Raw genomic sequence first — 12,979 nt, 5'->3', positions numbered from 1 at the left:
AATTTAAATAATTTAACCCTGACTCCAGCCCTACAGTCTACAGCCTCCATGTCCTTACAGAGAGCCGCTTGACCTTCCTGTGAAAAAACGCTTCCTCCGCGGGTTTCACCGCGCATGTTTGTGCGTGGCTCATCATGTGATGTAATAGCCCTCGGTTACACATTGATTGAATCGAAAGTGCAGCGGTATGCTCGAGTAAGTAGCTATTTGCATATGGATTTTGTTTGATTTAGAAAAAAATAAAAAATGGTATTGGTTTTCATTCGTTGAAGCCGATTTCAGCACCGGAGCTGTCCGAAACTGACGGATGCTGCTGCCGCGTGAACTGATGATGCTGCTGAGCTCGAGCTGCTGAAATCTCTCTCTCTCTCTCTCTCTCTCTCTCTCTCTCTCTCTCTCTCTCTCTCTCTCTCTCTCTCTCTCTCTCCTCTTCTCTCCCTCCTCGCTCCTCTCCTCCACACGCACAAAACGCTCTGTCATGGCGTCTTCCAACAATGTTACCCCCACCAACTGTAGCTGGTGGCCCATCTCAGCCATGGACGAAGACGGCAAAATCACAGACGGGGAGGAGTGCGAAGAACCGACGGCAGAGCCCAAACCCTTCAGTAAAGACAGGCTCGTTTTGTACCACTGGACGCAGTCTTTCACCTCCCAAAAGGTAAAAAAAAAAGAAAAAGGGCAGAGCTTGAAAATGGAGGTGGCTCCACGTCCCTTTGCATGATGCTACAGCATGGAGCTCTTGTCTGTTTATTATGATCAAAACATGATTTTCTGTGCATGTTTATTCTTGCACATATTGCCCCGGAATATGAATATGATCATGCAGCGGGGCAGGTCTCCCGTTTGAGACGCTTAGAAATGCGCTGCAGCATAGGGCTCATTTCCTCGACATTGATCTGGATTGGTGACAAATATTCAGTTTATTTACCACTGTATAAATCACCCCTCATATCTCATGAGCTTCCACCTTTTAACCACACGTTGAAGCTGTTCTGGCTCCCTATGGCTGGTAAATGTGTCTACAACCTATGTGCTCTGACACATGACATCCTAAATAATTGATTGAAATGATGTGCAAAACAAACCAAAGGCCATCTTCACCCCTTCTGCAGCCGAATCATACCATATGTTGTTATTTCAAGGGCTTCTTTAACTCTGCCATTGGTAACATAGACAGTAACCTGTACCTTCCCATATTAAATGAGCATGTTTGAAAAAAATAAAGCTCTGAAAGCAATTCATTCACAGAAATAACTATAAAGCTCGGCTCTGTGTATGATCCATAGGGTTTTACCTCACAAGCAGCATGCATATTAAAGGGGCACTCCATGAATTGTACAGATAAAGTTCAGTTCACTAGTCAAAGGTAGTGCTCTGGAGCCACATAAGACACTGTACATGATGCGTTTCTACAGGCTGTGTTGCAGCTTTGAGAAGTCCTAAAATAAATAACCCCCGGGTGACATCACTATGGTATCACAGGGGTTATTTCTTTCAAACTGGGGGTGTGGAGTCTGAAGGACATGATATTTGCCAGACAGTGAGGGTCTGATAGAGAGCAGAAGTCCTGATGTCACGTCGTGTCTTGTCTCTGTTCCAGTCGCTCCCATAACTTGATGTAATCTCTCAGTTTGCATTTGTTTCGTCAGTCTTTATGAAAATAATATGCTGGTCTTGAGGTTTGCTTTTCATATTCTAAGAGAAACTGGCATCCACTACAGCTGTTGCTGATAGAAACTGAAACCTTTTGTGATTTTTCTTTGCGAGGGCAGAAAAAACTACAGCGATTACCAGCACAGGTATTTACAGCAAGAGCTTTGTGACATCCATACTTTTCATACTTTTCGTCTGTAATCTCTGCGGTTTGAAAACCTCTACAGTGTTCGGTCCTTTGTCCCGCTGTTATTACTATAGCTGCAACAATTTGTCGATTGAAAGAAATTTGATTAGCAACTATTCTGATTGAATTGTTTTATGTCGTTAATCGTTTCAGTCATTTTTAATGCGAAAAAGCGAAATATTTTCTGGTTTCAGTATCTTACAAGGATTTGCTGCTTGTCTTTTTGTCACATATAATTGTATATTATTTCTGTTTCTGTTTTGGACTGATGCTTTGGACTTTGGAAGTTGTGATTGCCGGTTTCAGTATATTTCTACATTTCACAGATTAAAGTATGAACTGAGACAATAATCGCAAGATTAATTTATATTAAAAATGATTGTTAGTTGTAGCCCTGGTGATTATATACATATTTGAACCAGCTGGCCCCTCAACTCGCTCATGGACTTGCATTCGGTAAAGGTCGCTAAGATACTCTCCAACAACCTTGAGTGGATGCTCAGTCTCATGCCGGTACGTCACTTATGAGGACCAATTGTTTGCTCACAGCCACCGAAGTCTGAGCTGCTGATTGTGCCGGTTGTCACTCAGCAGAGGGTAAACACCAGGCTCACTGTCATGATTATTGCCTTCGTCCTGGAGCTGGAGTAGCTGCAGTGACTTCACGATCATGTGTGACTGTGCTGTCAATGAACAGATACTTTGGCATGCATTTTTTTAGGAACAACACACATGGATTTCAATAAAATTGCAGCACGGAATTCTTGATTCTATGTATTTGTACAACAGCGTGTGACATTTGTTGTTATGTAAGCTGATGCGTGCTTTAAACTGCATTTTGAGGATGGCTTTTATGAGATTAAGGGGCCAAGCACTAGGTTGTCCACTCCACCAGAATTGAACTGCATATTTTGGGCCTAAATGCAACACAAATGCTTACGTCGTGATTGGCGAAGTTTCTCCGCAGCACCTTGAAAGGTAGTGTTATATTTAGTCAATCTTGTGTGACATGAAACCACTTTTTTTTTACTAAAAAGACAACCTGCACATAACACTTTGGCAATGAGACACTGAGCAAGTGACAATGACAAAGGAATCACTTCTCCAACAGATCAACAACCCTGTGAAGACGATATTGTCATCAGATATTCAGGGGGAAGTCCTTGTATGCCTCAGCAAATTCCTGAGCAGAGGAGGGAAGCTGAGCCATTGCATTTCTCCTGCACGACACTTTCTTTATCCTTCCTGTGTTTATAATGCTTCATGAACAACTGCCTATGTAACTGTGCTCCCATGGTCTGAAGTGGGTCATACACTATATTCATCTACCTCACATGAGTGATGTCTCGAGAAGACAGCAAATATGATAAAGATGAGACAGATAGAGCTCAATACAGATAGAGACAGATAGAGCTCAATACCCTGGAATAACGGCACATTTAGAGGCCAGCTTCACAAATCAATAGAGCACTGCAAACCTAAGAGCCTGCAGGTTAGAGATTTACACCTTCAACACACCTTCAGTGAGGCTGTAACACTTTCCGTCTGTGTAGAGGCAGTGTGTCAGGACGCCAGCAAGTATCTGGTCAGTCATTTAAGAGTTTGCATTAACAACCAGTGGTGGAAGAAGTATTCACATCTTAGAAAGTATTAAAGCATTAATACAACAATGAAAAAATACTAATTTGCAAGTAAAAGTGCTTCATTCAAAGTCCTACTTAAGTACAAATACAGAATTATTAGCAGTAAAAGTACTCATTCTGCAGATATTTGTATTAGATTATTGCTAATCCTAATACAGGAACATATAATCGCTTTTGTGTACATGTTGGTTGAACAGATGTATTGTGTTTTTACTTGCGAATGTTTTCTTGTACTTATAACGCACGTATTTGTCAGCAACTTCATGGACCCACTCCCTATGTAAATATGTATAAGTTTTTCTAAGCTGGCGACAACACAACGATTCTTAGTGTCAGGTCATTATACAGTGATGAAAACATAGTTATGAATATTAAATTCAATTTCTGCCAATAAATCCCCCTAAATCCTACACACTGGCCATTTAAATGAAACCATGACCGAAGAACTCGACACTGCTTTTTTTATAAGGCGTCACACCTAATATAATTATATGTTGTATGTTATAAGTTTATCATATGTTTTTATTCTATAAAAACGTAATATTTTAACTAGTAACTATAGCAGATAAATATAGTGGAGTAGAAGTATTAAGCAAAATGAAATAGAAATCCTCAAGTCAAGTAGAAGTACCTCAAAATTGTACTTAAGTTCAGTATTACTGATTACTTTCCACCACTGTTAACCACAAACATAGTAACATGCATGTACCTGAAGTCAAGTAAGAGGTGTTTATTTTGTAGTTCCCAGGCAGCTGAACTACTTGGCATCATTACTAAGAGGTGACTAATATTATTATATAACAAACTCTTAAAGCAGCAGATACTATGTTGCTCTGGGCTTCACCTAGCAGTGTATGACTGGAACCTGAAACAGAGTTCTGTATAGACATCCTTGATGAAGTGTGTAAAGTTCTGGCGATAGAGATATAAAAAGCTATTTTTTCTGGTTTGACTTTGCAGCTGCAATCATAGATTTGTTCTTCTTACTGAACAAGGCTGTAATTACTGTGATTGTGTTACTAAATCATTCAGTATTATTTCATTACACCATGTCTGACCATGTTCGGCAAAACTCCCATTTGGTTGTTCTTTCGAAGCGGCCAAATGTAGCACTTTATAGCCCAAGTGTCATCTACTTTCTCTAATCTTATTCCCACTAATAGCTCTCCATGGACCTTGGCTTATCCTTCATCCCTGAAGGTTTTTGCTGAAACGTTAGCACGCTGTAAAGCATCTCGTTACTTTTCCAGACCATACAAACAATTCAGATAAGGTTATTTATTATACACAACACAAACATGATAAGTTGTGTTATGTCATGAACTAACAGCTGAATGTATTAGCTACCCTGCACAGCTTTGGTGTTATTGCAAATACTCCTTTTCAACAAGCAACAAACAAGATTATTGTGCAATGTTTTTGTTTTGCCTCATACAGATATTCACATGTATATTGATTCATTATTCAATATGTTTTGTTTAGAGCCTAGGCTAACTTTTCTTTCCTCTTGTCAGTCTTGTTTTTTAGTTTGACTCCCTAGAACAAAAAGACAGACAGTGCAACGATGAACGCTTTTCCTGTCTCATCCTTCCTGCTCATCAGCTGCATGTGCTTGTGATTGCAGGTACGTCTAGTCATTAATGAGAAGGGTCTGGTCTGCGAGGAGAGGGATGTGAGCATGCCGCTGCAGGAGCACAAGGAGCCCTGGTTCATGAGGCTGAACCTGGGTGAGGAGGTGCCCGTCTTCCTCCACGGCGACACCATCATCAGTGACTACAATCAGATTATAGATTACCTGGAGAAACACTTTGTGGGAGGTATGGTATGGTCCGTTTTAAAACATGTCACCTGCAAATATTAAAACATCAGAAACAGACAGCTTTTTCCAACCAATTCATGGATCTAAAAAGAAAGCTAAAAATGAAATGCCTGCTTCTGTCAAACATTACTAATAACATATAGAACCCAAACAGCAACAGTTTGACCCGGTTCGCCATAGTTTTAGTTGTGCATTTGTGAAATAAACTTTCCGTTAATTAATTAATTTACTACAAACCAGTTGACACACATATGATCCAGGGTTTTCTGGGGCAGTTGCCTGAGAATATGAGGCTGCAAACCTCCCAGTTTGTGGAGCTGGAGTAGCAAAGACCATTGAAAGCCATCATTTCGTGGCCATCTGTCGTCCGTGTATGGTGTGTGTCGATGTGTACTGTGCTGTGAAACTGTGCAAGTCGTTGAGACGATGCCTCTGCAGCAGTGTGAACTCCTCGGATTAGATCAGATGAAACTGGAGTGATCTCTTGGGAGAAAAATGTGGCAAGAACTTCATTGATTGAATGAATTATTACTAAAACATTGAGCCCAACAAATGAATAAGTAAAGATGTGCAAATATGTGAAATGTGCATTGTGAGGCGGTGACTCAGGTTCATCCACTGCCTATGCTGTTCTAAGAGTAAGCAAACGTTATGATGCATACACTGAATCCTGCTCTCTCTGAATCTCTGTGGGTGGCATGTCCTATTTGTCAGTTGAGACATTATGCCGTTATGTAATTGTCCGGCGAGCCTCAAACCAGTAAAGGCCTGAGGGATGTTGGCCAGTAACTATCTCCCTTGTCTTAGCATAGTTTGTGGTCACTCGTTCGGAGCAGCAATGCTTGAAAGCATTGCAGACGATCTGGTTGACTGCTCGCTCAGTAATAGAAGGCGGTTACGGACCCTGGTGTTCGATGTCTTGTTCTCGCTCAGACACATTCATTTTAGCTGTTTGATAGAGGGCTGCATGCGGGTCATTGCATTCATTTCTTTTGGAACAAGTTGGTTTGAAGTCTGCAACTATGAAGTGTAATGTAACACTTCAGCTGGGGTATTCTGTGAAACATACAACACGTTTAGAAACCAGAAGTCAACCTGCTAGAAAAGACATAAATAAATGCTTTTTCTCTGTGTGTAAATCCCTCACGGATGCTGGCGACGTGGGCTGCAGCTGGCCTGGAAAGTGCAGATGTCTCAGAAAAGAGACTCTAATACCGGCACAGAGCAACGTGGTGCCAACTCAGACCACTCCACTGTGTTGTTGAGATGCAGCAGATGGCTCTTACCGTGTTAAACTGTTTGTTGACTTACAATCAAACAATCAGTTGCTCTTATAATCTGTATTGAGCGTCGCGGTCCCCAAGACAATGCGTTGTTCTTCAGATGGCTCTTAGTTACTGACATGATACTTCCGCCCCTGTGCTGCAGCAGACCACGTAGAGGACCGCCGCATGGCATGCCCAGGTCAGCATGCAGGTTCAGGGAGTGATTACTCAGCTTTCTGGAACTCTGCCAGGTGCAGCTCCACCCCTCCTCAAGCTTCTCCGTCGGCCCGGACATCCTCAACCAGCCAACTGTCAGCTATGCCGCGCCTGAGTTCGGCTGGCTGTGACCCTGCACAGAGATAAAAGCTCACTCTGTTCTGCTAACCTGTTTCATCCTTAATTCTGAACCTCAGCAGCAGGTCATTACGTTGAACATTATCCCTCCCAGCCATGCAGCATGAAGTCAGCACAAGAATTGAGACAGCAAAATACAAAAGCTGGTTCTCTCACTCATTTTTAAAAGTACGAGTTCAACATTTCGGGAAATGATCTGTACAAAAATCTGAAAAGTGGTTTTATGGCAGAGAGTTGGATGAGAAAATCGATATCACTCTAATATCTGTCTCTTTAGTATTTCTACATTTTTAAAATCTGTCTTTTAAGAGTATCATGACTTAATAAAAGTACAGTATAACGGACAGATACCATGTGAGAGTCGTCTTCATCCTCTCATCTATAGCTCTCGGCATGACAGCAAATAAGCGCTTTTCCTTTGACGTGAGCAACAGCAGATGCATAGAGCAGATCAGGCCAGTAGAGGATTGGTGCTGTCATAGAAGAATTGACCCGTGTGTATTATGAAACTGTGGCCACACGTTCCTGAGCATTTTGTGTTGTTGTTCAACTGGATTGTGCTTGAATTTCATCTCATGGGGTTGAACTGTGTTTTTAGTTTAAACCTGTTTACTCTTCCACTCCAAATAGATTCCCAGAAGCCCTTTTTACTCTCCAGATGTTTTTTTTCCTACTGCTTCCGTATTGTCTAAATGTCAGGCTTTGTGAAAAGTGAGCGCCGGTGTGTTGCAGAGAACGAGAGGTGTCATCTGTTACCAGGTTGCCATGCTGGAAGCAGGGAGAATTGTGTTATGTTGGAGGGATGTAAAAGCAAAAGCTTAATAACGGTTGCTTAGAAACCTCAAGTGTTCAGGGAAGTTTATGAAAATATACCAAGAATAATACCAAAGTGCAACTGTGCTCAGGATTAATTTTTTTATTGTTTTGCTTGCACATTTTGTTGAAACTTCATGCATGTTTTTCTGTGCCTGTGATTGTCATCTTCAGAGAGCAATGACAAGGTCCTGAGCTATATTTCCTCTGTATTGCTGTTGTCACATCGGTGTCTCGCCCCCGCAGACACGGTGGCTCAGCTGGTTCCTGAAGCAGATTCGCCTCTCCACGACCGTGTGCAGCAGTACCGTCAGCTACTGGACGATCTGCCTATGGACGCTTACACACACGGCTGCATCCTCCATCCAGAGCTCACCACCGACTCTATGATCCCAAAGTACGCCACCGCAGAAATACGTAGTAAGTGAAGCTAGCTCACCGTATTGTGTAGACACGGTTGTTTACAATTCAGCATTACAAGTAGACAGCGTGGATTTTTTTTTTTGTGTGTGTTATTATTTACAATTTGTAACTTGTATATATTATAGTTAAACATTTAAATCAACCTAAAAGTGAAAATCAAGTCCAAATGGATCCGATTTTTTAATAAAATAGATAAAACCAATTCCAGTATATCAAATAATTAAATAAAACGATTCATGTAAAATCAGGGTAAACTGATCAATAGGAGTATGTTTAAGGAAGATATTTAAAGGAACAGTTTAACATTTGGGACAAACTCTGATTTGCTTTCTTGAAGTAATACAAATAGATTTCAGTGTTTTGAACTCACTATTCTGAACATTTACAAGCTCGAGGTGGTGAGCTGAATGAGCTCCAACTTCAGGACCAACTGATCTGCCTCAGCAAAAAAAAAATATGAATGCAAAGCTATGCATCTTCCTTGCAGCATTTATGTGCATCAGTGTAATTTAACGCTACTCAATACCAGAATTGCCTAAATGCGGCATATTGCAGTGACGCCAGGTTTATAAATGCCAACAGCTGATATCAGGGATCTGTAGTGCTCTTTCCATCAGGTAATTGACCTCGGCATGTAAATCAAATCAAATGAGCCGGACTAGATTAAATTCTGCAGCACATTTTATTGTATAGTGAAACTCCGGTAAGTCTGTGTATCTAATATAACAACTTCATGGAGAATTTAATAGAAAGAATCAGGGATTTTTGTATGTGATTATCCATTTGTGTTTGTTTTACATTCAATCATATTTCACTGCAGTATTAAAAACACTCTTGTCAGAGTCACATTGAAAACTTCTGAGTTGTAATACTATGTGGCTGACTGAAGGCTAAAAACATTTTCATAGCTCTGGGTTCATCTTGTTCGCAGCAACAATAAATACTTATAATGGGTTTTGCAAACTGAAACATTTCAGAATATCCAACGATATATAGCATAATATATTTTTCAGTATGGATTATAACAACACAAGTGTCTCCCTCTGCCTGCAAGGGACCCTGAAGGGAGCACAGATAAGAGTAAATCTCCAGACAGTCAGATAATTCCTGTGGGGGGATTAAACACTCTCATACCTAATATGTCTGTTCTGTGCAAAGATTAAGCATAATAATATCTACAACGTAATACTTTGCCTGCTGAATGTAGCACACATAGATTATCTCCGAAGCAACATCTTCTAAAAGGCAATGTGGATATTACAGATTATACAAAAAAACTACATTATTTAGATTTGTTCAAATATCAGTTTTGAGAGACTACGTGTGTGTGTGTGTGTGTGTGTGTGTGTGTGTGTGTGTGTGTGTGTGTGTGTGTGTGTTCAGGACATCTGGCTAATGCTGCAACAGAGCTGATGAAGCTGGACCATGAGGAGCCAGAGCTCACAGAACCGTATCTGTCCAAGCAGAAGAAGCTCATGGTGAGTTTTATGTGTTCATTAATGTGATTTAAAATTTAATTTATTACTTGTCATCATTATATATATATACTGTATTATAATGTTGTGTATAAGGGAGGCACCACCCCTGAATCTCATCAGTAATGTGCACATTACTGATGATAGAAAACAAGTCGTTTTAATGTGATTGAAGGGAAAATAATTAACTAAATAATGGTTTGTAATAATTAAGGTATTATTTAATGGATTAGTTTCAGTTTAAGGGGTAAAAATTCCTCAAAATTAATAATAATATGAAAACCATCCCTTACTTTGTACTGTGAGGGTGTTTGTATTTCAAATTAGTTGAAAATTGGTGTAATTTTAAGGAGGTTATCCTCTTAAAACCCCTTCACAGACGAACCCCTGAAAAAATATCATCAGTTATTTTTAAGTTACAAATTAAAATATAATTGTAATACTATTTTCAAAAGAAAAAACAAAACTTGATATTTAAGTTAATTGATTCAGCCAAATCCAGGCCTTAAAAATCTAATTAAATAAAATCAATTTGATCCTGAAAATACTTCAGACCCATGAACAGTAGCATAACTATAATGGATATAATAGTTTTACAGCTCTACTGGCTTATTTACTGCCTTAATATTTTGTGAAAGACAAGCTCACCAAAAGTCACACTTGTCTTTATTAAGGTTTAACACACTAACAGATCGTTTAATTCACACGTCTGTAGCTGAGGGAAGTTTCATAATGAACAGCCTTCAGCAGTTTCCTCTTAATACACGACTGAAGAGCTGAAAAAAGGAAAAATCCTGTAACAGATGTCTACTTTGACTTAAGAATGACCTGATTAGAAACACGCTTTTGGCCATAACTCAAGAATAAATTTGCTAATTTTGACAATTTCACACAAATCTCTAATAAGATAAACTAATGAAGGGGTGACATATTGGACAGACATGGATGAACTCTGCAATTTGACTGGATGTCGGTCGAATATGTTGATTGGGTCGAACACAACAAGTTCATGCGGCTGGTTTTGTGGCTGTGGGTATTTTCAAACATGGGGACTTCATCCCTTTACATGCAAGTACTGGGGGGCATGCATATCTTGTGTTTAACATTTTATTAGTGAGAACTTCAAATCAGCTGTCACTCATCTTAAAGTACTTGGAGAAAAACGCAATCCATATTTATCACAATAATTCTACTTTATGATGATGGACTTCCTAGCTATGCGTGCTCGATCTAAGTTTATACAACTATATATTTTTAAAATTCTTTTTGTAAACGATTGTCAGGCAAAAATCTTGGACCACGATAATGTGAACTACCTGAAGAAAATTCTGGGGGAGTTAGCTATGGTTCTAGATCAAGTGGAGGCTGAGCTGGAGAAAAGAAAACTAGAGTATCAAGGTATGTCATAGTTATCTTCCATCATAATGGCACCAAAACATGTTCCAACAACGTTTAGTTATGAATTTTTCATTTCCTTGCAGGTCAAAAGTGTGAGTTGTGGCTATGTGGACCTGAATTTACACTAGCTGACGTCTGCCTCGGAGCTTTGTTGCACAGGCTCAAGTTCTTGGGACTTTCTAAGAAATACTGGGAGGACGGCAGCCGAGCCAACCTGCAGTCCTTTTTTGTGCGTGTGCAAAAACGCTACGCTTTCCGCAAGGTCTTGGGCGACATCCACACAACCCTTCTGTCTGCAGTCCTACCCAATGCCTTCCGGATGGTAAAAAAGAAGCCGCCGTCCTTCTTCGGGGCCTCTTTTCTCATGGGCTCGCTGGGAGGAATGGGCTACTTTGCCTACTGGTATTTAAAAAAGAAATACATGTAGTGAATGCCCTCTTGTTGTGTTAAATGTCTGTGTATTTGTGTGATGTTTCAACTTTTCTGTAATGTTTTATGACTGCAGGAAAACATAATGAATCTATATAGAGAACACTATTACTTACCTGGGTGAACAAAGAATATTAAAACATTCCATAATAAGAAATTGTTGACAGCACATTTTCTGGTAATCAAGGCCTTCATCGAGTTTAATTTCTGGCAACTTGCGGCCAACAAGTCCTTGCTTAACTTTTGTTGCAGGCACGCATCGGGTCTTCTTATACTGAAAACTTAAAGGAGAAACCCAGACGAAATGTTAAACACAGTAACACCAACAGGGGTTAACTGACCTTCGCATGCCACTATTACAGTCATTACTCATACCTGCTGTTCACTCCTTCATCAGCCTGAGGTTCACCCACTAAAAACCGCAGGAAGATGTTACATGACACAGACTTTCTGTTAAGTGCTGCTGCCAGAAACTGCCAGAATGATGAAAGGATGGAGGCAAACTTAAAGCTATAGGTTGACATTTGGGGAAATTTGTTTTTAACTTTCTCACAGAGACGTGGATCCACTCTCAAGTCTGTCCGTTAAATATGAAGCTGTACAGCCAGGAGATGGTTAGCCTAGCTTAGCATAAAGACTGCAAAGCTAGCTTTCGGAAAAATATAAACCCAGCAATCTTTGAAAAACCCAGAAGGATGGACTCCTGTTCTGAAGGTATCGTGTGTGAACACTAATTTTGAAGCTGGACCTATCAGCTGGTTAGCTTAGCTTAGCATTATTACTGGAAACAATGCTTAAAGACTCTTTTAACCTGTCTCCCAAGTTGTGACTGTATTCTTTTTTTTATTTTTTATCTAAGTAGCCAGAAATTACGCTCTGTTAGTCAAACATATACATTATTTCATTTGAAAATGTAAAATATTGAAAAGAAACACTTATTTGTTTGTGCAGAAAACTTTCTTTTATCCAGATGGGCAGAAGTGTATTTGACGATTCAGGAAATTTCATTGGAAAGATTTTATTAAATGACCTTCTGGGTTTATCAAAGATTACTTGTATACGTTCAGAAAGTATTCAGACCCCGTCACCTTTTCACATTATGTTGAAGCCTTTTGCTCAAATCTATCTACACTCAATAGCCAAATATGACCAGGAGAAAAACAGATTCATGAGTTTGTTTTGCAAAAGCATTAAAAAGTATTCAGACCCTTTGCGATGATACTTGGCATTTAGCTCAGGTGTCTCCCGTTTATCATCTTTCAGAAGCTTTTACACCTTGTACAATTGGATTCCACCTGAGGTCAATTTCGACTGACTGGACATAATTGGGAAAGGCACAAACCTGTCTATTCAATGACTCACAGCTGAGAATGCACATCAGAGCAAGAAACGATTGCAACATACCATGTAAAAAGTGAAGGAGCCTGAATACTTTCTGAATGCACTGTACATGACGGGCACACATTGGGGTTATATGTGTAAGCTAAATTATCAAGCTGCTGCATACAATTTTACGGACG

General features: G+C 39.9%; 1 protein-coding gene across 4 annotated transcripts; it reads left to right on the top strand.

Moving 5' to 3' along the window:
- The first annotated feature begins 478 nt into the window (after window positions 1-478).
- Window positions 479-11,615, top strand: gdap1l1 (ganglioside induced differentiation associated protein 1-like 1). 4 transcript variants are annotated; one of them, XM_076091810.1, is made up of 7 exons: window positions 479-658; window positions 3,324-3,332; window positions 5,108-5,300; window positions 7,981-8,154; window positions 9,541-9,635; window positions 10,916-11,030; window positions 11,114-11,615. In XM_076091810.1, the coding sequence occupies exons 1-7, from the start codon at window positions 479-481 to the stop codon at window positions 11,455-11,457; spliced, it is 1,110 nt and encodes a 369-aa protein (XP_075947925.1). In that variant the 3' UTR covers window positions 11,458-11,615. The 4 variants fall into 4 exon arrangements, with proteins under 4 accessions (XP_075947925.1, XP_075947934.1, XP_075947942.1 ...); XM_076091819.1 differs by lacking the exon at window positions 3,324-3,332; XM_076091827.1 differs by lacking the exons at window positions 3,324-3,332; window positions 7,981-8,154.
- The last annotated feature ends 1,364 nt before the right edge of the window (window positions 11,616-12,979 follow it).

Source organism: Anarhichas minor, unplaced genomic scaffold (assembly GCF_050575085.1).
Source record: "Anarhichas minor isolate MPS153535 unplaced genomic scaffold, ASM5057508v1 ptg000003l, whole genome shotgun sequence".
NCBI classification, from domain to species: domain Eukaryota; kingdom Metazoa; phylum Chordata; class Actinopteri; order Perciformes; family Anarhichadidae; genus Anarhichas; species Anarhichas minor.
The sequence above is the reverse complement of the archived record's forward strand: the minus strand, read 5'-3'. Positions and strand labels throughout refer to the sequence as shown.